Here is a 24,219-nt window from a genome sequence, read left to right on the forward strand (position 1 = left end):
GTCTCGCAAATTTTTTAAAACTATGAACTACTAAAACTTTAAAACCAAAAACACTGACTTCGACACGTCGGCTAGCCACCGCAAGTCATTGTACAGGTCAGGTCTGTTACACGTTCGTAAACCTCAAACAATCCTGAATTGAAGCGAACGTGGGGACGCATCAAGCGGATTGATTAACGCCAGAAAATTTAACTTTAACTTTAAAACTTTAAAACTTTAATGAACTACAATCCTATGCATGAACATTGAAAAAAGCAACGGTGAGTGACGATGGCACCGTCGCCCGCCCGTAACTTTTCTTAAAACAGAAATTTCGGAACAGTTCTTATCATAGGGTTTCACTCCTTGATACCCATCCAATAACTGGCAGCCTGTTGAGAGGGAAGCAAAATGTCACCAAATATTCGCCTAAGAGACGATAATTGCAAACTAATTGAAATAGTAGCACAACATGTAGTCGAAAACCCCATCTTCTTGTTTGCTATTGAAACTTCAGAAAAGGTAACACTGTGAAAGAAGGATCCAGAGGAGAAGTTTCTACTTTTCGAACTGAAACTCAAGTGAAGCAAGCGCGGTAACTCTACGCTAGAAACCAAAAAAACAGGCTTTTTCGCCGCAAAATGATTCATTTTGATTTTACATGAGTAAACGGTATGTTAAGCGGTGTTATTGTAATTCTCGTAATTGTGGCATTGCATAAGATGTATCTTTGCGTCGTACGCAGCACTTAAATTGAGACCTTCGTGGCTCGAATGATCCTTAATGGATCCATGTGCACCCATTTTGATTTGCACTTCTTTCAGTGAATGTTCATGTCAATAAATGAAGTATGTGAACTTAAAACGGTACTGTTGTAATTTGCTGTTGTCAATAAATTGGCACCAGACTCGTCTCAAGGCATAGATGCAATAGATGCAGTGATTCTATATTTGTTTATTTATTTATTTATTTATTTATTTATTTATTTATTTATTTATTTACTACGCTCAGTGGCGTGCCAAAAGGATTTGGCAAAGATCAACTCAAACAAATACAGAAAATACATAGTAAAAAAAATGCAGCGAAAAGAATACAACTAGCAGGAATTAGTCCAGTGTACGATTCCGATTATTGTTTTTTAAATAATTTAACACTCAAACCTACCCATAACTCAGGAAGTTAGATATTAAGAACTGAGAAGTTATCAGAGGGTAGCCAGGCTGTGGACATTAGTGGTATCCAGTCACATCAGCCAGCAAGATGTCTTCTTCAGAGAGGTCACAATGCAGCATCGGCATTGCGGCCAACGTGCAACTGGCTCACTCCGCTCAAGCGGTGTGTAGAGGTGGAAGCACTAGTACTATAGCCTTGATGATTTTTTCGATTCTCAGGAAAGTCCTGAGGAGAAATTTGTGAAAAACACCTAAGAAGAAATGTATAGGAGTCTAGGAAGACGCAACATCTATGAATAAAGAAAATATTACATTTTAATTTGAAAAAGTCTCATCATCATATTTTGCAAGATAAGAGGAGCACGGAGAAGTTAGATGGTTCATGGGATGACTTATTAGGTCGGTTGTCCCTCACGAGTCATTGCATAGGCTGTACAAGCGTAAATAAATCTCTGCCAGGTCTCTTGCGACGGTAAATGCGTTGGCGTATCGAAAACGTTGGTCAGCTTCAAGCGTTTTATCTTTTACCTTGTTGATCTTTATTTCTACTTCTATCTCCTACCTCCTTCTTCTTCCTTTTCTTTCTCTTTTTTATCCCCCATTTGTCATCATTGTACATTGTTCTGCGATGCCACATGCTGTTTGCTTACATTTCTCAAACATTCCTATGCCATAGAGGATAAAGGATAGTGTGTGGCGTTAATCAATCCGCTTGGGATGCGCCACCACGTTCACTTCAATTCAGAATCGTTTGAGGTTTTACGAACGTGCGTCTAGCCCATACAACGACTTGCGGGAGCCAGCCGATGTATCAAGTCAGCGCTTTTATCCTCCAGCAAAGCCTGGCACCAGCTGCTTTATCCTTCTATAATTTATATCCGATGCTTCTCTAGTTCTCTTTCGCCGTAGTTGCCATTATTTTCCCTTCATTTATTACGTTTCTCTGCAGTAATCGGCCAGTGAAAGAAATCTCTAAGGTTGGATTCAATTTCTGGAGTCACGTGCAGTTTGCACATGACGGTGTTATCCAATGACTGTTACCTACTTCATTGGCAATGTATGAGGCACACCTCGATTTCAAGGCTGAGTCCCATTCTTGGGGATTCTTAGACTTTTCTGTATTAGGCCTTCTATAAGCACACTGTGCACTTGTTGCTTAAGCACACCTTACTTCTTTAGTTTCTAAGGAGCTTTTGTTCTGAATAAGAGTTACGGCTTTCAACTCGAAATCAGCTTACGGCAACAGGCTTCTGAGGCAATAAGTAGGCAATTTGCGGCTCGAATAGTTGTTATTAACGTTCTATTACTCAAGAATTTATCGACAACTCTACGCGAGAGGGAGAAGTGATTTCAGATTGTGTCTGCACCTGATCCTTGTGGGTTTGCGATGACAAGTGCAGCGTCGGGAAAGTGACAGCCATGCTAAGCGCGGCAGGTGACAGAACGGGCTCAAAGAGTTTGATTTTAGTCGCCGAATGAGGAGCAATGAAACGAAGACGAATCCACATCACTTATGTTGCGCTGCTAGTTGTCGCTCGCTTTGCCCACGCTATTGATGGTTTGTTGTTCGTTTATAGTTGATTGAGTCGGGCGTGATACACTTTGAGCCCAACCTGTAGATTTTATCCAAAAGCACTTGCATTCAACTCACACCTCACTAAGCCCTTATTCTTCTGCAGATTCCTACCAGAGCTATATACAAGCTCTGGCATGTGAGTTGTTCTTTGTTTATTCTTTTTTTCGTGTCTTTGATAGTATTTATTCAATATCATTATTCAACATTGCAATGTTTAAAAAGTATTAAAGAATTGGTGAAGTTCTGCAGATGTTGCGATGCTTCAAATGCATGATTTTTTTTGTCAGAGAATAATGTAACGAAGAAAAATTGAGCATTTCAAATCTCCTATGTAGAGAAGCTTTTTAAAATCAGTCTTGAGCGGTTTTGTTTTTTTTATCACCTGGCTATTATTTGTGATAATAATTAGCTTTTTAATTTTGGAGCAGTTTTTAAGCTTTTGGTGCTTGAAATCGTGCATAGGTGGAAATTGTTTGACGTGTGGGACTAAATTTTCTAAAGCTTTATAGATGGATCCAGTATCAAGTAAGATTTGATATCGTTTTTCTTGCTTTCATATGTTTACTTTTAAGGATATGGTCATTTGCTAAAACGTCTTCTCTTTTGATTTGTAACCAGCGAGGATTAAAAAAAGATTATGAAGTATTAGGATGAGGTTAAAGCTATCTTAGAAGAGCTCATAAGTATTGAAGTGACATTTGTCCTTTCGACCGGAATTTTTGACCTACTCTTTGTTTAGACCCAGCCAGGCTTGTGGTCCGACCAGACTCGTCCGCTGTGGCTTCAGATTCAAGGATCAGCTTTTTCTGTCGAGCAGATGGTAATCCGCTGCCCAATGTTGTATGGAAGATCAACGGGAAGCCTCTTTCGAACTCTAGGTGGGTGATCTTGTTTCTCATGTTTCTTTCTTTTGCTGTTTTGTTTTTCTGTTACCTTATCTTCGTCCTCATTCTCAACTTTGTTTTACATTTCACCATCCTTACCCTGCTGTCGCATTTCCCCGTAGCTTGTGAGGGAATCCTTAACAAATAATTCGTTTCACAACGAACTCTTAAAGAAGGAAAGGATAACAAATCCAGAAGATTTTACTCGATTTTCCTTGCTTGTTCTCTTGGTAAATCTGAGTCAAAAGGCATAATAAGATATCCAACCAAAACAGCGAGAAAATACCAAAAAAGACGAATTATCGAAGAATTCTTGGTTCCGCCTATCGAGCGCAAATGCGATGGTCGGAGCCGGTGTTCCGACCCCCTTCACTCTTGGACGGTTGGCGGAGGGACCTCCTTCACTTTTGTACGGTAGGCAAAAAGACCCCCTTCACTTTTGTACGGTTGGCGAAGGGACCCCCTTCACTTGAACTGCACCCCATGAGCTAGACCCCCTTCACCTGAGGAGGGTCCGTCTCCTCCCTATCACACCTATGCTATCGAGACCTTTTGATAACGTTTCTAGAAGAGCATAAATAAAAAGAAAAGCATAAGAGCAAAAAAATAAATAAATAAAAGCATAAGAGCAGAGCATAAATAAAAAGGATAAAGTCACTGGCGTATCAATCCACTCGGGATGCACCAACACGTTCTTACTGCAATTAGTGATCGTTGAGGTTATGGAACGCGTGTTGGCCTTCACAATGACTTGCGGTGGCCAGCCGATGTGCCAAGTCAGTGTTTCAATCCTCGCAGACAAATCTGGCACCAATTTATCAACCCCGGAGGGATGAAAGGCTTGGTTTGTTCTAGGGCGGTTTCGAACCATCGATCGTGTGGCTACAACGGATCTCTAACAGACTGCGCCACACCCGCCCAAAGATAAATAAGTATTTAATAATCACGTTGTTCAGTAGGAAACATTACGAGTAAATGAAGAGTTTGGGACGTACATTATGAATATTAGTGTGACCCCGCTCGGTTTCCCCAAATCGTCTTAAAAACAACGTGGGACAAGGGTGGCGCATTCCAACTTACCTCATAGGAACGAGCGCCGTTCCCTACACCGTTTTTCACAACGATTAGGGGAAATCGAGTGGGGATGCACTCATTCTCGCAGTCTACACCTAGCAGTTTATATTTGCCTGCAGACATCTCAGCGTCGTCACTTTTCGTGGTAGACTGCATTTAAAGGCATCACCCCACGAATCTGTGGTGGTGCAGATTTCAGGTGGAGTATTCTTATAATGGATAGTAGATTATAGAGAGGAGGGTGATTCCGTCCATTCCTTCCTAAATGCCGTAAGAAACGGCCCGGAAGATTCGGCGCCGCACAAGGCTGGCGTGCTCCAGTCGAACTCCTTGTGGACAGTAGTGCGCCACCGAGCCGTTTTTTTTATAGCAATTACAGGGAAATGGACGAAATCACCCACCTCTCCATAATCTACTATGTCGTATTCGAATACTCCCCCTGAAATCCGTACCACCTCAGATTCGTGGAGTGATGCCTTTAACTCTCTTCTACTATTTTTTTTCGCTTTTTCTCATAGATAGAGGATAGCATGGAATCGTGGAACACAATTTCCTCCAACTTTTTCAATTCCATGTCAAATTCATTAAATTGTGTATCAGCAGCTCGAAATTGATTAAAACAGCTACGAAGTTGTATTGAAATAATTTCAAGAATAGGTAGTAAAGCAGCTTTTTACTTGTATCGATAATAGAAATATGAATATGTCTAGTACATTATCTCTACATTTTCGGGGATCAATTGTTCACAACTTGCATAGATTTTTTGGATAAATTGTAAAAGCTCAAGATGACATGAAACTACTGCATTTCGTTGACAAATATAACTCAGAAGAAGCGCCCTGAATTTTCGATGCAGGTCACTGGTGGGACTTCTTTATTTCTATAAACACTTGGCATTTGAAAAGAAATTCTTTTAAACTGGAAATCCGAAATATTGTGAACTGCTGACTCCATAGCAGACCGTGGTTGCTCTTTGCATAAGAAATATATTTGTGCTTAAAGAGAAAAAGAAATAAATTTCCGAATCTCAAAATAGATGTTGGCGGTGAAAAATTTATTAATGTCGTATTTTACTTTCATTAATCTTCAAAAATAGCAAAAGAAAATATATAAGTTAGCCCTAGGGAGACTTTTCTCTTCTTTTTCGGTCTTTTCCCTTTTTCCTCTTTGGATGGAAGTGATTTGTTTCATTCCTTTTCTGAATCAGACACCTAGTTCCAGTTGATGAAAGAATTACTTGGGTGCGATTTAAGTGCCGAGGAAAGATGCATCATTACCACTCAAAGAGGGGCGAAAAAGTCGTTTTTAGCGAAAGAAGATTGGGAGAGCCGCCTGCAAAGAAATTCTTGTGGCGTGGCAGTCATCAAAAATACACAGACGCTAAAAAAAGGAAATAGTGGTGTTTATAAGGTTATTTTCATTTCCCATTTTTCCGAACTCCCGACAATGCTCTGAGTTTCCATATTTCTCCCATGAACTCGTACTTTTTGCCAGTCACACTATCTGTATTCCTGTAGTTTCTCGGGCAGTTCCTAATCTCTCCTCTTATTTATTAGCAGCAAGGCTTTTCTAGAGAGCTTGTACATAGAATGTATGTGCTTTCTGGAGAGCTTGTGTAGAAGTGCTTAAATATTAAATATCATAATGAAGTACTGAATTCTTCCAAAACCTTTTCCAAAGTACATACGCGTGATGTTTCCCTGCTCTTGGTTAAATTTATCACTCCATTTGTTGCTGTTATAATGTCCTCAGGTTTTGTTATCGCCGGTTGCCGCATTCCAATCAAAATCCAATCATATTTCTCTGCTTTGGTTCAAGTTACTACGAGATATGTTAAAACGATCGCTAGTAAATTGGTTACCTTCGCACCGCTATGAATTCTGAACGGGGGGATTTTCAAATGCACCCAAGTGTTCCCAAAAATGACTCTTCAACGTACTCTGCCATTGCAGCAAACTATCCTCTGCAATCGATAGGCAACTTCCCTCTGAACATCTGGCGCCCTAGAGAGTTGCGGAAGTGGAAAATTTTCTGGAGGATGTAAACCAAAAAGGGAGCTTTGCCTGCGAAAAAAACAAATTTCGCTTTTGGAAAAATAGTGAGCAGCAGAGAAAAACTGCACTAAATGCACTGGTACAGATAATTAGAAAAATTGAGAAACTGCATACAAACCACATGTAGAAACCACACATATTTCCCGTATAATTCTGCGGTTGTTTAGATTTATCGTGAAGTCGCTGCCCACAGGCTTATCCACTCTTCGCATCGATCCAGTTCTTGCCTCTGACAACCAAACCACAGTATCCTGCTCAGCCGATAACGGTGTAGCCAACCCCGTGGTGGCGGATGCAGTGATCACTGTGTTGGACAAAGGTGAATGTTAATTAATCGTTGTTTCGTCCTTTCGTCCTATCTAAGTCGTACTCAAATAATTATTAGTTCTTAAACACGTTGCTAGACCAACTCAGTTTACTGTTACTTTTCTTCGTAATTTATTCAACAGTGTGGACACCACGTGGTCTCTAATGTATTGCCAACATATAAGGAGGTCGCCGATGTCTTCCTGTGAAAATCAAAGATTCCTCATCGAAGGAAGTTTTTGAGCCCGATTTTGAACCTCCCGTTAACACGTGGTGCAGTTGAGGAGGCAATCACGTGGGACTATGTCCGAAGAATTCCGTGAGAAGAGCATTGCCTAGCCGAAATTCCTGATCATCCGACGCATCGACTTTTTCACGTCTTGATGGACGTTGGCATAAAAAAAGAGGACTCTATCATCTTCCCGCGATACTAGTCAGAGTATCCAACAATTTGAAGTAGTCGTCGACAGCGACGGTCATGTTCGGTGACAGCGCATTCCTGCAGAATTGAGCGGCTTCTCACTTCTGCAGGTGATATTTCACACAGAGGCCCCGCCATTCGTCACCAATTGACACTTTGCTGAGCTACATGATCATCGTCTGTTTGAACGAGGAATTAGACAACGCAACAAAAACGGCAACTTTTCTGCTGAGGGTTCAAGTAGGGTTCAGACGGCATTCTCAAACGATTTTGAGTCACTCTGCCGGACTTCTGTAGATCATCTTTAACAACGGGTCATAGCTCATCAACATCAAAATTGACCAGAGCGTCGCCTTTTGTTCTTCGAAAAGCTGATGCCTCCTTTCAGGCATATGTATGTTGGGAAATCATTTTAGCGGTCATCGATCAGTTTATTCTCCCAACCGCTGAACACATGCAATTGAAGAAACGGTACTTTTGAAGAATTGGCAACTAAAAACCGTGCTTATTTGCCGCTTCCCCTTGTGTATCTCTAAAACATGGAAATTTCTAGAATATTGAGAGAGGAACTAAAATTAGAAATTTGAAGTATCCCAAACTTTTTGTTCAACCTAGTATATTTTTTCTTCAATGCGGGTGCCCTAACGATTGTAGTTCAGCGGATCTCCCGTCCGGCTTCCCCATCGTCGACGCTCATCCGACGCTTAAGTCCGTAGAGCAGGGTCGAACCGCACATGTCACTTGTCGGGTGAGTCTCAATGTTTTAACAGTGAACTGGCAAATTGTTGGCAATTATTATTATTCCGTTCCTTACATCTCAACGCCTCCTGCACAGCTGTTTTAATCCTTCTTTGCTTCCTAACGTGCGCCCATTCTTCGAGACGTGGAGAATAAACAACGCTATCTCTGACAGATAGGCATTTATTTAAAGTATCTGCACCTGTGTAACAGTGAATATTCTTGTTCCAAAAATCCACATCTCTGTCAAGATCAGCCTAACTCTCCTCTTTTCAAAGACAGCTAAAAGAGGAGTTTTAATATAAAAAAGACAGCTACCAATATGATCTCTCCAGAAAACCGTGTGTTGTTCTGATACATTATCTTTTTAATCTGTGCATCTTACACGTTTTTAACTGCCCTCACCCTAAGATAACTAGCTCTTCTGATAGGTTCGAGGTGATCCACGGCCTAAGGTCTTATGGCTGCGTGATCTCGTCCCTATTGACATCAGAGCTGAAGGGCGCTATTCCGTCTCTACTATGGGGAATCCAGGTGAGTGCCTTTCTTTTCTCACAGCATTATCTCCAGTCGTTTGATAAAGAAATCACTCCCACTACACCATACATCTTTCTGTTTTTTTTCCTCTTCCTTAGAATAGTAGCTAGCTTTTCATGGGATGATAGAATTTTCAACATTAGCTTCTTTGGATCACTCTCATCACGGATCATTCCAGGTGCTCTGATGATACAGCAAGCACGAGAGGAAGACCAGGGAAAATACGAATGTGTGGCAAGGAACAGCTTCGGCGTTGTGCACTCAAAGGCGGCTCATCTTTACGTGAAAGGTGTGGTTGGCCGTGTGCTCGTTCAGTTTGATATCTGTCACTCATTATGGTGCGAGTAGCAGTTGCATGGGGAATTGGATTAAGAGCTATATGGTGCGGGTCACGCCTCATCCCAGCCGCCAATTGACCCAACCGAAATCCCTCACTTTAATCCCGTTGTTCTCTTGTTCATGCAGGGTTTTTCCACCGCATTGCTTATTGTACTGGAGCATGCGGATCTCACCCACTCCTAATTCTCCTTGTTCCTAATCTCCAGGTCGACAATTTTCTTCCTATCGTATGAATTTTCCTCTTTTTGTTTCTTCTTTTTCACCTGCAGAATGCAAATTTTAAGCTCGTGTTACGAGGTGAGAAGAGTTTATATTTATCACGTTGCATGAACACATTCATTCGTTTGAGCTCCTGGATTATATGTAGTTCCATAGAAAACAATGATGGGCTTTGATGCACTGGCCAAAGGAAAATTCCAAAGTAACGGACTCAGTGGGGAACAAATCCTTCTAAAGAATCAGTACGCCACAGAAATTTGGTGCAAAGAAGAGAATGCCGAGAATGATGGACTAAATTATACTTCAGAATATCATATCGTCTCTGGGAAAATACATTGAAACAACTTTTTTGAATCCTTCTTGAATATGTTTTTCCTGACCAACATGGAGAATGTTTTTGTCGAGTGAAAATCACCATTGTAAGGTGCACACTACTTTTTTACTGGTCTATGAATCCTTCCACTTTGCTCGATAATAACAGCATGAAAGTAACATTTCACAGGTACTCCTTCTTGGTCTCTTCGTCACACATTAATATATATCTACACTCCCTAGAGTACTCTTCAACTTTAGGAAATTTTGAAAGATTTTTCTGATATCTTCAGCTTGCAGCTCGGAAGTGTTCACATCAGGAAAATATTCAAGCACATCAGGAAAGGAGTGTTCTTGCTGACTCGTCTTCTTTGCAGGTGCTTAGGTTATGCTTGAGAAGTCAGTAGAAAGTATCTTAACTGAATATGGTTCCATCCAACTAACTAGTAGGTGAATAGGAAACTGAGGACAGTGTATGAAAGATCGAATACCGCAAGATATCTATCTTTCTTGTTGCTCCGATGCTTAAAGCATTTCAGCCGAGGGTTGAAAACCAACAAAATCGATCCTCCACGCAAATGATTTACTTTCATTTCCTAATTTTCCCTTTCCTCAATTAAATCCTATCCATCAATTGAACTACGGCTAGTTCAACTCGACCCCTATCTCAAATCTCTTCTTTTTATTAGTTTAGTCGAGTTAGGTCCTCAGAGATCTGCTGCATGTGCTTCGCTGATCCCTGGATATTATCTTGCGTATACGTGCGTGTTTCAGATTGAACATCATCATTTTTGCGATAAATCTTGTTTTTTCTTTCCACAAACCGGAATTTTTGCATTAGCCAGCCCTTTCAATGCATGCCATACGTAAATGGGAACACGGTCAACCTTTCATTGCCAAAGGTTCCTTTAAAATCATGCGTTATCTCGATAATTGGTGGTCTGCAAGTATTTCGTATTTCCTATTTGTCTTGACTAGGCAGGGCTGCACCATCGGAATGGATTAATCACTTACTAGGTTCTTGATGTCATTAGAAATCGTTCATAAGCAATAAATCTAGTATGTGTGCAATAGACTCGACACTTTTAATTCTTTCCGCAATTCTCAGTCTATCTACAATTTCTATAATTCAGATGAAGCGTTTATTTACGTTTGTTGAAATTCTTCCTGGAAATTCTGGTCACATGATCTTCGCTCTTATGAAATTCACATAGGAAGTTAGATATGGCAATAAAACCAATCTCTCCTACAGGTTTTCCCTCCGTCTGGAAATAATGTTCTCCCTTTGCCATAACTTCCAACGATTATTTTTTATTTCAACGACGCTGCGCTGCCCACTATACTTTAACTTTCAATTGCGGAAGTCACTCATTGGGAAATATTCCAAAGAGCTAGGATATTTTTCATGCTAATTGAATTCAGGGGGATTCTGCGGATCCGGGTTCTCGTATAGGGGACGGGAAGATTGACCCTGCGGTCATTCAACGAGGCGATTCTCATTCTCGCATCTGGTCTTTACGAGTCGCGGTGGCTGTTCCCCCGAACCGTGCAGATATCCTGCAAATGCCTTGTCATATCTGCAATTTATTACATTGTTTTACTCGGCTCCTATACGAAATTGTGTTCCATAAAGACGCATCTGAGGTTTCCGATGCATTTCTTTCCATAAAGTATGACTTCCCAGCTACACATTCCCAGCCTCTTCTAGTTGAACGTATCTTTAGATAGATTTCAGGAGGTCCAGCTGCAGTGAAAACTGCTGAATGGATGGCCTTCTCCTCAACATCGTGTAAGCGATTCATTGCCTTCTGCTCTGAGAATTTAATTTCATCTAAATTTACGATTGCCGTAAACCACTATCGAGAGCCCACAAAAGGGCAAAAATCAATCGAAGCCTTTCGGCCTGTTTCTACTGATTCATTCTCGTATACTGTATGTTCTGTATGTTCAATACTTGAAAAAAAAAACAAGGAAAAACTGCGACGACATAGTGGAGTTGAAGAAATATTGGCACTAGATGGATGATTTTTTGATTGTCAGACAGAGATGAAATTTGTGGCACGCACAATCCATTCCATATATCTCATCAACTATGTGACAAAAGAAAGACAGTGTTTCCCAAAACATATCTCAAGACTGGGCTCTCAGGCTGCGGTGGAGAGGTGTAGGCGTGTCAGTCTTGTTCAGTCTTCTTCTGTTTTGAGGTTTAAGATGTTTTGAAATATCAGCTCTTATTTTATGCTTTTTTATACGTAATGATTCTCCCTGATCACTTTGCAGCTAACCCTTAATCTTCTAGAAGCTTCTGAAGAGCAAAGTATTTAGTGGTAGTTGAATCTGAACCAAGTGAGAGTTTTTTTCAAAAAACCTTCATTTTCTTCAACTTTCTCTTTCATACTCTTTAGAACATGCACAGGAATTTTCTTCACTTCAACATGTACTCCTTGGTTCTTGGAATTTGCTTGGGATGTCCAAATGGGAGTTTGACCTCCTTAAAGCGAATCTTGATCTTCACAAGCCAGCAGGCGTAATCGTCATTCGCCGTTAATATCACATTATAGCAGTGACCGTTTTGTGCAGATGTTGCATCCGAGGAAATAGCCCTGTGCTACACTTGAACCGATCTCTCATCCACTTTCTGCTATCGAATATGTGATCGCTTACGTCGCACGTGTAATTTTTTGTGGGGACAAATCCATAGGTAGAAATGAAGAGTTTTTCGCTTTCAAACGTCTCGAGGGCATCTTTTTTGTGTTCACAATCAGTGTCTCAGTATAGTCACCCACCTTCTCGTTTTTTCCCTCTCGTTCTTACACTTTCTTCTTCTTATTTTTTATTCATATTATCTTCCTTCTAAAAGTGTATTCTCTTCATTTTTTCATTTCTTTATGTCCGCTGTAGGTGGTGTAAATACTGCTAACGTTGCAACCTCTCGTTGAAGCTGCCGAATGCTTAGAAGGTGTTTCCGCCGCCGTCGTTTTAGAATGAATTTGTCTCCTTTTAGACGTGATGACGTCCAGCTCTTCGATTTTTTCAGGACAGTTTTGATGTTACTAAATGGCCATGAACATTACATTATGTTGTCGCTTCTGCTGAGCGGACATCATGCGAGCGCGTTCTTGACCCATACCTTACCTCTACACCTTTTTGGTGTCGACACCGCTAATAACTCCAGCGATTCGGGTTTGTGACTTTGGTGCGGCGAAAAAATGGACCGTTGGGCGTGAACGCCGGGTAACAGAACAGAGTGCCATCTGAATGGTCTAGTTTTCTTTCAGTTCGCCGAGTTCCGCCCTATTTCTCCTACAAACTCGAGAAAATTTATCGGATCGGAGCTGGTGGAAGTGTGAATCTGACGTGCGTCGCCGTTGGATTTCCCATGCCTCGAGTGTTCTGGAAGAAAAGCGACGATGGTGAGTACCAGCTTCTCAGAACATAATTGCTGAGTAGTATTAGTAATACACAATTAAAAATTAAATTCATATTATATGCGTGTTGTTATGTGCTTTTACATGCCAGACATTGCTTCTTGGTTGCTGAAGAGATAAACTGTATCATTCTCTAAGTAACGCGGTGGTCTATGGTTCTGTTATGGTTGTACTGCCTAGAATTAAAATTAACGAAACTATAGTCAATCACAAATATTTATTCTCTATATTCTACGGCCCTCATCTAGCTTTCCGGTAGATTTTCAACTTCCCAATTCCGAAATTCACGCTTTCGTGGCGAGAAATACTCCTCCTCCGTCATGTTGGCACTCCTTCTATTTGTGAGACGATAGAGTACATTGCAGTTTCTCAATGTCTTTAAGCAGTAAATCTCTCTAATGATACAACGAGACAGACTAAGGAAAGTAATTTTTCTTTTACAACGGAAAACACATCAGTTTTTAATTTCACTCAGCTTTCAGTTGAGAGAATTATAATATCTATTTGGGAAAAATCCTCTTCCATTCTATTGTATCTAATCTGTATATTGTGTGATATATCGGTTATTGTAAAATATGTGCAAAATATGTGTTCAACATTAATTGGCAGAGCTGAATGAGAATATTGACTTTTTTCGCCCTTCATTCTTCTAGTTTTACCTCTTGTATATATTGTATAAATATAATATAAACAATATATATATTGCATACATATTGTGTGAAAAGCCAGGCTTTTTTCCACCCTGCGCTCTCTATGAATTTCTCCCTCCAATCTATAGAGCAGTTTTTTTTTAACTTTACTATACTTTACTTTATAGAGCATTTTACTGCCTGCAAGAATTCAGCGGAAACATAACCGTCATTGAGATCGTTCCTGAGCGTGCACTTTATTTTATAGTTGTGCTGAGCGATCCAGCAACCGCTCCGATCGGGAAGAACGTGCTCACGCTTACAAACGTTGAGCAGTCGGAGAATTTCACCTGTGTCGCTGTTAGCAAACTGGGCAACATAGAAGCGACAACACTAGTGGAGGTTAAACGTGGGTTTATGCGATTTGGGCTGTTCTCCGAGTGTGCCTCAAAACAAAATGAAGTAAAACAAATTTCAGCCCTTCCACCACCACCACGTCATTTCCAAGTGTCCACAGTCACAAGCGACACTGTGACACTCACATGGGAGCGTCCTGTTCTAACAGAACCCGCAGTGGAGTATCTCATTAAATACCGGCAGAAGTAAGTCTCCGAAGTGATGTGCCGGTTGCTGCTCATTTTGAAGCATGCAGTATTCTCCAATCTCAGACAAATGTTCACGATACGCTTCCGACTCATTCTGTAGGCAGATTTTCCCCTCCTCCAATTCCATCAACACTCCTTATGAATCGGTAGCATTTCGCGTCACTTGTCTGAGTTGTTTTTTCATCAACTGTGTGCATTTCGCATGAGTTTGATCACTGATTTCTCTTCTACCTTCCGTTTGCGAGTGGTTTCCTAACACGGACATTTGAGGTCTCATTCCCGAACTGGAGTGTACTCCCCTGGGTACGTTTGCAGTGTTGTCCTCGTAAACGCTTGCTCATTTCTTGTTTAATGATTTCGAGGCTGCTTTTTGATCTTTCCTTTTCCTTTTTATTTATCTGTTTAATCCTTACGAGAGCACAGCATACACCGCTCATGCAGATATGCTGATTCCAATGGTGTGAAGAAATGGAAAGTGAGCCAGTCGGAAACCAGCACAACAATCCCAGATCTGGAACCTTTCCAGGTGTGGCCGAAATCCCTTTCAACTGTTTCATTTCAATCACTTCTTCTTTCTTTGCAGCTGTACGAATTTGTCATCGCCACTGTAGGAGATTTCGGGGAAGGCCCTAGCTCGATCCCAAAAGAGGCACAAACTGCGGAGGCAGCTCCCGGAAGCCCTCCGACTAAGGTGAGTTAATAAACAAAAGGTCTCTACTGCGAAATAAAGCCAAAAGTAACTATAAGCAACAGCACTGTCTTCATCCAAAGCTAGTACTCATGAAAATGTCCTTCCCAGAGATTCTGATTTTCTTTCCTAAACGCTCTCTCTTGTCATATGTTCTCATATATTTCCCCAAAATGCTGAAACAGTGTACTTAGAAAAAACAAATAATAATTCACAATCAATGTTGTTGTATGATAACAATAGCATTTATTATATTTGAAAGTGGTCTGAATATCGCAAGAAATAGTAAAAAGGTGCCTAGCTGTCAAGACTATTCTAATGCAAAATCAACTGACGAAACCGCTTCGAGCACCTGGGGAACTCTATAGTTTTCGAAAGTTTGCCTCAGTCCGAAAGATACGTATCATAAATAATTAATAAGGTTTGGTAAGGAATTACCACAAATATTTTCGGTTGGGACGTTTTTCTAGAATTTCAGCATACAGAACGAAATATGCTTCTGTGTACGTGGATCAAGAACTTTTTGAGGGCCTTGAGTGTGTTGTGTGTTTTGAGTGTGTTAAGTTTACTACGTAAGCAGTGAAGGAATGTTCTCCTTGGTGATTGCCGGCTGGCTATGCATATAATTGGATTTATTTGATGCTATCCAGAGCTTCTGCTGCAATTAAGCCATTGTGTTCGTGCTTAGTAGCTATTTCTACGCTGTCACACTGTCCACTTCCAGCAGTTGTAATGTCCTGACTTCTTTTCTCTTCCTCCTCGACTTGATCTTTTCACTTCAAACTACTACAAAGCAAAGGCTCAGGAAATGTAATGAACCCGATACTGTATTCACTGGGATGTGATTGAAGGTATGTGAAAGCATGGAATTTCTGCAGGTGCAAGCACGAAGTCTCAACCGCGACTCAGTACTCGTGAAATGGAGTCCCAGCGAGAAACCGAACGGAATGATTACCGGCTATCGCATCTTCTACACAAATAATGATCGATCATCCCCTATTGCTTCTTGGGAAATGGTGAGTAATTTCTCTCTGCAAATCAGTCTTATTTTATTTATTTTCATGTTATTTTATGTTATTTCATTTATACTGCAGCATGAGACCAAATCGGACGAGCTGATGGCAACCTTATACGGCTTGGAGATGGATAAACGCTACTATGTCGTAGTTCAAGCGCGCAATGCGCAGGGATCGAGTCCCATGAGCGCCGTGGTAACTGTCGCTACCAAACCTGGCAGTGAGTTTATTGATGAAATTGAAATTCGTTTGAAGTGGAGTTGGGAAGATGAATGAGGATAATACAAACGGATTTATCAATAGAATAAATGAGTGTTTTAGTGCAAGACAGTTATTCGTCCTAGTAATTTTTAATACCATGCCAAGTGATTCACGAGCTTGCGAAAACTGTTTTTCTGCTCATTGCAGAAGCAGAAGCGGAAGACACCATGAGGCCTCGAAAAGCGGCTCTCTACTGATAATTCTTTGAAATATTAGGAACTCCCCAATCCGCTTATGAGATGTGCATTTTCAGATGGGTGCTCCTCTGACGGCATGTACTCTCTTAATTACCCCAGCGCTGCTGTAAATTAAAGATTTTCTCTTTGTATTTGTCACTGATAGAAGTGAGATTTTCAAATATCTCTCGGTCACCTTTCCAATTATGTGTCATACTCACCTTTTAGGTGTATCAGTGTGCTCGCTTTTGTGGATCCACCCGGTTTTACAGATGTTCCGAGCGTTGATGGAAGCTTTGTTAGACAGCGAATGAGAAAGCAGTCCATTTATATACAATTTTGACGGTTTCTGGAACGTTCCACAAGTGACTAACGGAAACTTTCCGCAGATAGAAATTCTGGTTCAGAAGCGAAATGCAATATTTCGAATCATAATACACGTTAATCGATACTATTATTATCTGCAAGATTCCGACTCAAATCTTTTTCTTTTTCATTGGGTTTTATTTGCAAAACACGCTGACCTCCCAGCCTTTATACTTTCGTCAAACATTATCTGGACTCCAGCCTGTAGCGCCCTGAATCTGCTTTAACTGACCGATGAAGCTGAAAAAAAACACCGATGTCATTTCCCTCGATCCACTTTCAAACATTTCGAAGGTCTCTGGGTTCAAACAGAACTTTTCCCTGACAGAGTACTGATTTTTTCTACGAATACCTCTACACAAGTTACGCAACAACGAAGTCTGCATGTGCCAACTGAGTATTCGTTGGATCAAATCGTCCCTATGCATTTTGTTTTAGTAAAATCGAAATCTATGCCCAACTTTCCTGTCAAGAAGAAAGCGTTTATTGAATATTCTCAAGGTGAAAATTCTTCTAAAAGGACCCAGAAACAGCCATTTTGGGATCCATACTTGACTTTATGACTATTCACACATCGTTTTAAGGGTTTTACAGTAGCAGTTGAATCGGGTGCACGCGGACATTTCTATCAACTTATCAAATTTCCATTTCGGAACAGTCAAAATTCCAGCATTTTATCAAAAGTGAAACTATATTCGATCTCGATATGAGACTTGGTGAGATTTAGGATGGCATTAGCTTTTGTGCTAGGCTCCGAGTTTTTCTTGTGAAAGTTTATCTGGAAATACCTCTTTACTTTGTTGGCCGCAGATTCTGTAGCATTCGTTGAGCAGAAAAAAACTGCTGAATTTACGAATGTTACAAGTAAGAAGAAACAAAATCCGAAGCGTTAGAAACGATTCCACATATCCTTTCTGCACCACAGCTCGCCACTATTATAGCACCCGGTCAACCTATGTCACTCGCAGCCAAGCCTCTGGACTCACGAAGAGTGCAATTGTCCTGGGAAAAGCCACTATTCTCTCTGCCAGTCACAGGTACTTTCTAAATATGATAGAATTTTGGATTTATAACTGAGTGACCTAAGTCATCTCGTCTCAGCTCGATGTTGTTTTGCAAATTCTCCAAATCCACTGGAACAACCTGAATGTGTTACCTGTACATTACGTTCTCATGCCTGTAACACGGCAGTATGCGATTGTCATCCGAGCTGTTCAGGGTACGTGATATGGTTCAACGGGACAGGCGGCGAAAAAGAACTCACACTGACGTCACCTCACGAGAAACACACCGTTATGGGTCTTCATCCGAATACCAGCTATGGATTCAAGTGGGTGTGCTTAGTTTTTTGATTCATGGAAGTCCACTTACGGAAACGCCTTCTCGCACGAGGCATTTGCAGCATATGTCGCCGTCGTATCGTCTTAAACTACAGAGCTAATTGAAATTTTTTTGAACAAAGTTTTAACACCCAAAATCATCTATAGTCTAACATCCCGAATGCCGTTGACCATTAGAGTGCACAGTCAGAGAAACAACACCGAAAGATTTTTGTGCTAAAGAAGAATTGGATGCACATTCTCAATTTTGGGGACAAAGAACATTTATTGACGTTTTTGCACGCTCTAGAGTTGTTTCACAAATATGTAGATGCCTTTTTCATTTATTTTTGGCTAGGTTTATTCCGTAGTTGCATACATGTGGAAGTAAACTGCAGCGATGAACCCATTAATCAACAATGCGTCCTGATACCTGCAGTTATCAAAAAAAGGTTGTAGTCGAGAGATGCGAGAAGAGAAGAACTGTTCTCTCAGTGGAAGCGTTCAAGAAGACCTTCGAAATCGGGTTCTTCCCGCTGAAACGTGAGGTTCCTCAACGAGGCAACTCGTAACTCATACGAGTGACTGGCTGAATACTTCTAAAGCAGATCTACTGCCTGTTACGTGTACAAAGAGTGGTTTCATCTTAGGTTTAGGAGAGCTGATTTCTGGGAGGCTGGCTCCGATTCTTTGTAGGCAGTAGTGTGCGCTTTAGTTGTGATTCCGCAAACTACATCCCAAACCCTACCTACCACTACCCACCTACAAAGAACGCAAGAATGGGAACGTTTTCCAACGTTCTTTCCATGCGTCGAGAAACTGAACGTGGAACATGCAGGATAAACTAATTCTTCAGTTCATAGGACAGAAATATTAGTGTTTGATGTTATTTCCTTCATTTATATGCTTTCCATCAAGTGCATGTCTGTGTCCACGTTCTCTTGCTCAAATTATAATATTTGTCATTCTCCTTGAGAATGGACTCGAGGAAGAAGCATGAGCTAAGAATATGTTTCACATTAACGAGTTTTTCTTAGTGGGATCTGTTTCCCTAGGATAAGAGTTGATTTTGTAGTGCATTCTGATAAGTTCGCATGTGTTCAAACCGTTGGGGGTGGAACAGTCACATCACGTTGTGTGACAACGTAAATCGCACTGAAACCTTGATGAGATGATGATGTTTTCATCAATAATGTCCAAATTGCGGTATTTTAAGACATAAGTGGCAACAAAATGTCTCCAAAAAACTTATTCAATTTATTTTGTTGTTTCTAAAACTATGACGTGGAAACAGAAAAATGTTTCGTTTTTCTGAATCTAAATCTTTTTCCTTTTCTTCTTTTTCTTCTTTTTTGGTTTTTAAATCCAATCACATCAAACAATGTTAATTCTGTTCTAGATATATATACTCGATTTTTGACCAATTTCAGCTTTCAAGAAATCTTTTCCTGAACTGTCAGACATCGATATCAGTTGAAATAATACTTTCCACAATTATAATTTCCAGACACTTTATTTTTATCAGACACTATTGGTTCTAGAGTTGCTGCAATTTCTGCAAGAGGTAATGGAGAATTCTGTGAACTGGTGTTCACTACTACTCCGCCATCAAGTAAGTGGTTTTATGTTTCTCTTTCCAGATTTTTCTTCGACTTTTTGGTTCTAGATGTCGTGGTTTGCTGCGTAACTCCGTTGTGTTTGTTTGTTCGTTCGTGTATATCACTTTTAGCTCTCACGGGATCTCCACGCCTGATCAACGTCACCGCCACCTCCTCATCTGTTCTGCACGTCTCCTGGCTGCAACCGGAAACAACCCATCAAATTGTGCAATATCGCATTCAGTATCGTATTGTGAACAGTGAAAATGTCACTTCGGCCGCTATCACATCAAGCTACGAGGAGGACGGTGATGAGGATGTTCCTGATACAATAACACCCCTGATCTACAGTATGCTTGTGAACGATAGTGAAGCAACAGCAGCGAATATCACTTCACTACAACCATTCACCATCTATGAGGTTACGGTTGCTGCAGCTACAGAACTCGGCTATGGTCCCGAAAGTAACCCAGTGCGCAGACAAACGCTTGAAGATGGTGAGATTAGATGTCTACTGAAGTTCGATTTCCTTTTTTTCAGATGACAACGAGGATCTGCTTCCCGGTAAGTAACTGTTGTAAGGTGTTGGTGGTGAATGTCAATGTCAATGGTGAAGCCAAAAGTGCAAACTCCTTTCGGTCCTGCCGAAGATAAGAGTGGTAAAGTGTTACTTAGTTGCTAATGTAACAGAATTTAAAAAATGTAGTGCATCAGCTATTAGACGCGATATAATGACCGAGAATACAAAAAGTTGGATTTCTGCTTGATTGCGCTGCTTGAGATATTTCTGTTTGAAATTTTTATGAATGAGTATTATCCCAGCCACATAGAATACCACAAATTGTTGCTTTAAAGAGCAATCTTTGAACAGATCAGACAACGTTTCGCTCCTTCCATTCATTAGGAGACGTTTATCTAGGATCTCATATCCAGTAATTGCAACTATTAGTAATACCATAAGAAAATCAGCTTGAGTGGTAATCCCAGTACTTCTAAAAGGTCTCCTCGATGCATTCCCTTCTCAAATCCTACTCGGCCTTTACTCTACCCATACTTGTGACATTTTAATACCACCAACGAGCGCACAACCCAGCAAACTACTAGGGTGTCGGAAAATAATTTTGTTCCTATTTTTCCGCACGTTCCATCAGAAAAAAATTCGATAGGTTGTCTCTGTCAGCAGTGTAGTCACCGTCACTATTGATGATCACCATTGACAAATTCTCGATCAAGGACCTGTAGAATAAAGTGATTTTTGAAAATGGATATGCATATGCATGATCTTACTATCGGGTCAAAACGACCCCAATTGTGATTGAACTGCGGTTGCGACCGCGTTGAGACCTTTGTTCGTGCCGTGGAGCCGAGTCAAGATCCCACAGCCACAGCATTTCGAACGCAGCCACTTACGCAGTAGCACCCCAAGTCAGGTCGTTCTGACCCTACCGTACTTCCTGTGCTCTGAACACAGTATATGCAGGTATCATCTCGGAAATCACCGCTGCTTTACAGTTCGCTCACAGCTGTAATTGTACTTTCTTCCTATTCTTTGAATGTTTTATTTGCATTGAGCAGTTATAGAAGATGCAAGGACCACAGTTCTAGACAACAGCTGAAAAATATGTCAGACCCACTCTCCTACGTCGCAGTTTTCGTGAAATTGAGAAAGCACGCCTGTAGTTTTTTCTTTATTTCCGCGAGCCACGCTAATCGAGCGAACGCAGGTAGATCGAATTACTCAAGTACATACGCCTTCACCGCAATACTATCCACATGCTTTCGAGGAAAAAACCGGCTCTATAGCCGGGTCTCAGCTTCCCTTAGCGAACAGAACGTGCGTATAGAAATAGGTTGCTACAAGAACGCTAGCAATTTTTTAGGTTCTAAACACTGTTGTATACATGCAAATAATAAGGAACAGTGTATTGACTTGAATGCGCGCAGCAGTAATCTTCCCCTTTGTTTCTGGACTTTGTTGTTGCTTTTTCAGCAGGTCAAACATCCAAGAGTGGAGCCGCCTTGAATCAGGGTAAGGAAATGAAAGATGGTGAGAAGGTGTCGACATACGAAAAGGAGTACTGTACCGTCCTCAACCTCTCCGTTTGCCTTAGTGTGATTAGTACCAAAATTTACTTCAGTTGGCGGGATTTTGTAATCTGCATAATGTGCCTTAGGACTACCTTTCCGACTGAAATCCAGATGCAGGTTCTGGAATAGTGCTGCTTAACCTTCAATTCTTTTGAAGCCGAAACAGAATGGAACAAATTATTTGTGAGATTTTTTTGAAGTACTGACCTCGAATGACATTTCAAAACGAATCAATTATAGACGTGCAGAACTTGCGAAATTTGGTAATGTTTCTCCTATTCGATGGGCCCAGGAGATTGAGAAGGTCGATTCATGGCGCACGCAAACATCTCACGGCAGTTACATTAAGTAACAGCTAGTAGTTATTACTTTTGTTTTTCTTCTGGAAGTTCCTACGTGAAATGGTTATCTGTTACTCTTCTCAAAGTGCACATAGCCTATTCCAGCAAGCGTTCGCACTCAGATGCAGGATTCACGCTTTCAACAGAGCTAATCTTCTCTAATTACCATAGCCAAACGTTCACATTCTCACCACTCCCACGCCCTATGACTCCTCAGGTCTCCAACTGGTACTCGGAGTTCGCCTTGAACTTGATGATTGAGCTGCTGGGATAGCAGCTCAATCGCAGCCGATTGCACAAGACTTGCGGTGTTGTGTCACCACGATCAGATTAGTTTTCACCGATGAGACTCCGAGCACCACTAATGACCTCTCATTGTGTGGGTGGACCCAGAGCAGTAGACATCATCATCCTGGACACACCACACGGGAAAAACACATTAGTGCAAGAGGAATGTCTTCATTAATAGGCTTCCTTTACCGCACCCATCTGTCTACACCTCAGCGCCCGCATCATCGTCCATTTGGCATTTCTAGGTCACAGTTGTGCCTAATTTCCTCTTGTTCCTCATTACATGACCCTTAAATTATACAAGATTATGTTCTCCCACAAAACGGTGTCGGTTACTAGATTTCTCTACCATTTCTCGCTCAATAGGTTCAGTACAGAGTTATTTTCTTCATCAGGATTACTGAATAGGGATAACCAACACTCGTACCCCTTTAGGAAAAAACCATGAGACCTTACGAGAAAAACAGACCCTTCCTCTCCAATTATTTTCTTTTGTGACTCGAGAACTTTTTTTAAAAATATTTTGCGTCCGTTTCCATTGTCAATGCCTAGGAATTTCTGAAGTCGCTGGTCAGCATCCGTGCAATCAAGTTTCTTTTTTTTAAGCCTTGGTTAGTTTACATTCCATGTTTACACACTTCATTGATGATCTGAATAGGTGTCACTGTCCGCCAAATCGTATGCATTAACTAGATTAAGAAATTTTCAAAATTCAGCGTTGCTGACCACTTAGAGGTCTGTTTCTCTCACAATGCAGCATCAACCTTCTCAGTAGTCTGCTTTAGCATACTATTGTTTTTGTAAGGGAAACTCTTCGATTTCTCATCTCCAAAGCTACGCCAACTTGAAACTTGAAGAAGATGGAAGCCCTGTCTGAACTTCAAGTTTAGGTTTTTAAGTAGAGAAAGCTGAGAATTAAGACGACAAACTGTGACAGTTGGACAGCGTGATTCCTCTCTGGTGGGATAGCCCTCGTCATTTTTCTTTCCGAAACTTATCCATCATCATTGCATGTTGCAGTGGAAAGGTGTTGCGAAGTATTCCTGGAATTGCACGCTAGAGTCGTCCCGCTTCTGTCCTAAACTGTCCATCCTGCAATTATTTGTTTAACGTGCTAAACTACCTTAGAGGAGAAAAACGAAATTCAGTGAAGGAATGATGCTCACTCCGGTTTTCGTTCCAACCGCGGAATTCTAAGCAGCAAACATCGAGGAGCTGCCTAATCCTTGGAAAACGTAAGGACTAAGGGCCGTGGTTGTGTTGCAAATGAGGGATGTGATTAGAAACCGGAAGCAAAAAATTAGTTTGTGTTTACGATTATAGTCCAGCAGCACAAATCTTCGGAATGTAGGACGTATTTCCTCAACCTAATACCAGGTGGAGTTCTCAAGAAGTCTCGTCGAAGGCTTACGATTCAACTTTATGTTATTCATCAGACCACATCCTGACAGATTTGTCATGTCTGCCTTTGCACTTTTGAGCTCACCATAGCAGACTTAAAAAATTCCTGACTTCATTTGAATCTCTGAAATTCACATTCGATTTCCTCAAGAGGAAATGCCCGATTCGCATGCCTAGCACGTCCTTTCGAAACAGATGCTGCTTTTTCCAGGGGATATTATGTTTCTGGCCTTCATTTACTCTCTGCTCGTATGGAGGGTCCTTAATGAAGGGCGCTTATGTGCACAGCGTACACGTGTGACCGATGACGAGCGTAGAGCACATACTAGCCCATCCGTGACCGATTCCTATTCGTTTCCCTATTACGTCTTTGCCGGGCACCAGATAAGGACATTCCAACT

At 41.1% G+C, this 24,219-nt stretch overlaps 1 protein-coding gene across 4 annotated transcripts; it reads left to right on the forward strand.

Moving 5' to 3' along the window:
• Positions 1-2,636: 2,636 nt before the first annotated feature.
• On the forward strand, positions 2,637-22,137 carry RB195_018994 (uncharacterized protein; the record flags this gene model as incomplete). Of its 4 annotated transcripts, XM_064186651.1 has the most annotated exons (20): positions 2,637-2,709; positions 3,467-3,605; positions 6,907-7,058; positions 8,126-8,214; positions 8,636-8,738; positions 8,920-9,030; positions 12,890-13,024; positions 13,937-14,077; positions 14,147-14,270; positions 14,544-14,576; positions 14,715-14,799; positions 14,857-14,964; positions 15,840-15,977; positions 16,056-16,197; positions 17,722-17,817; positions 17,999-18,110; positions 19,641-19,711; positions 19,829-20,194; positions 21,688-21,772; positions 22,026-22,137. In XM_064186651.1, the coding sequence occupies 20 exons, from the start codon at positions 2,637-2,639 to the stop codon at positions 22,135-22,137; spliced, it is 2,415 nt and encodes an 804-aa protein (XP_064042530.1). The 4 variants fall into 4 exon arrangements, with proteins under 4 accessions (XP_064042530.1, XP_064042531.1, XP_064042532.1 ...); XM_064186652.1 differs by lacking the exon at positions 14,544-14,576; XM_064186649.1 differs by lacking the exons at positions 14,544-14,576; positions 21,688-21,772; positions 22,026-22,137 and adding exons at positions 12,649-12,794; positions 20,238-20,269 and having other exon boundaries at positions 8,920-9,079; positions 17,882-18,110.
• Positions 22,138-24,219: the final 2,082 nt, after the last annotated feature.

Source organism: Necator americanus, chromosome II (genome assembly GCF_031761385.1).
Source record: "Necator americanus strain Aroian chromosome II, whole genome shotgun sequence".
NCBI lineage: Eukaryota > Metazoa > Nematoda > Chromadorea > Rhabditida > Ancylostomatidae > Necator > Necator americanus.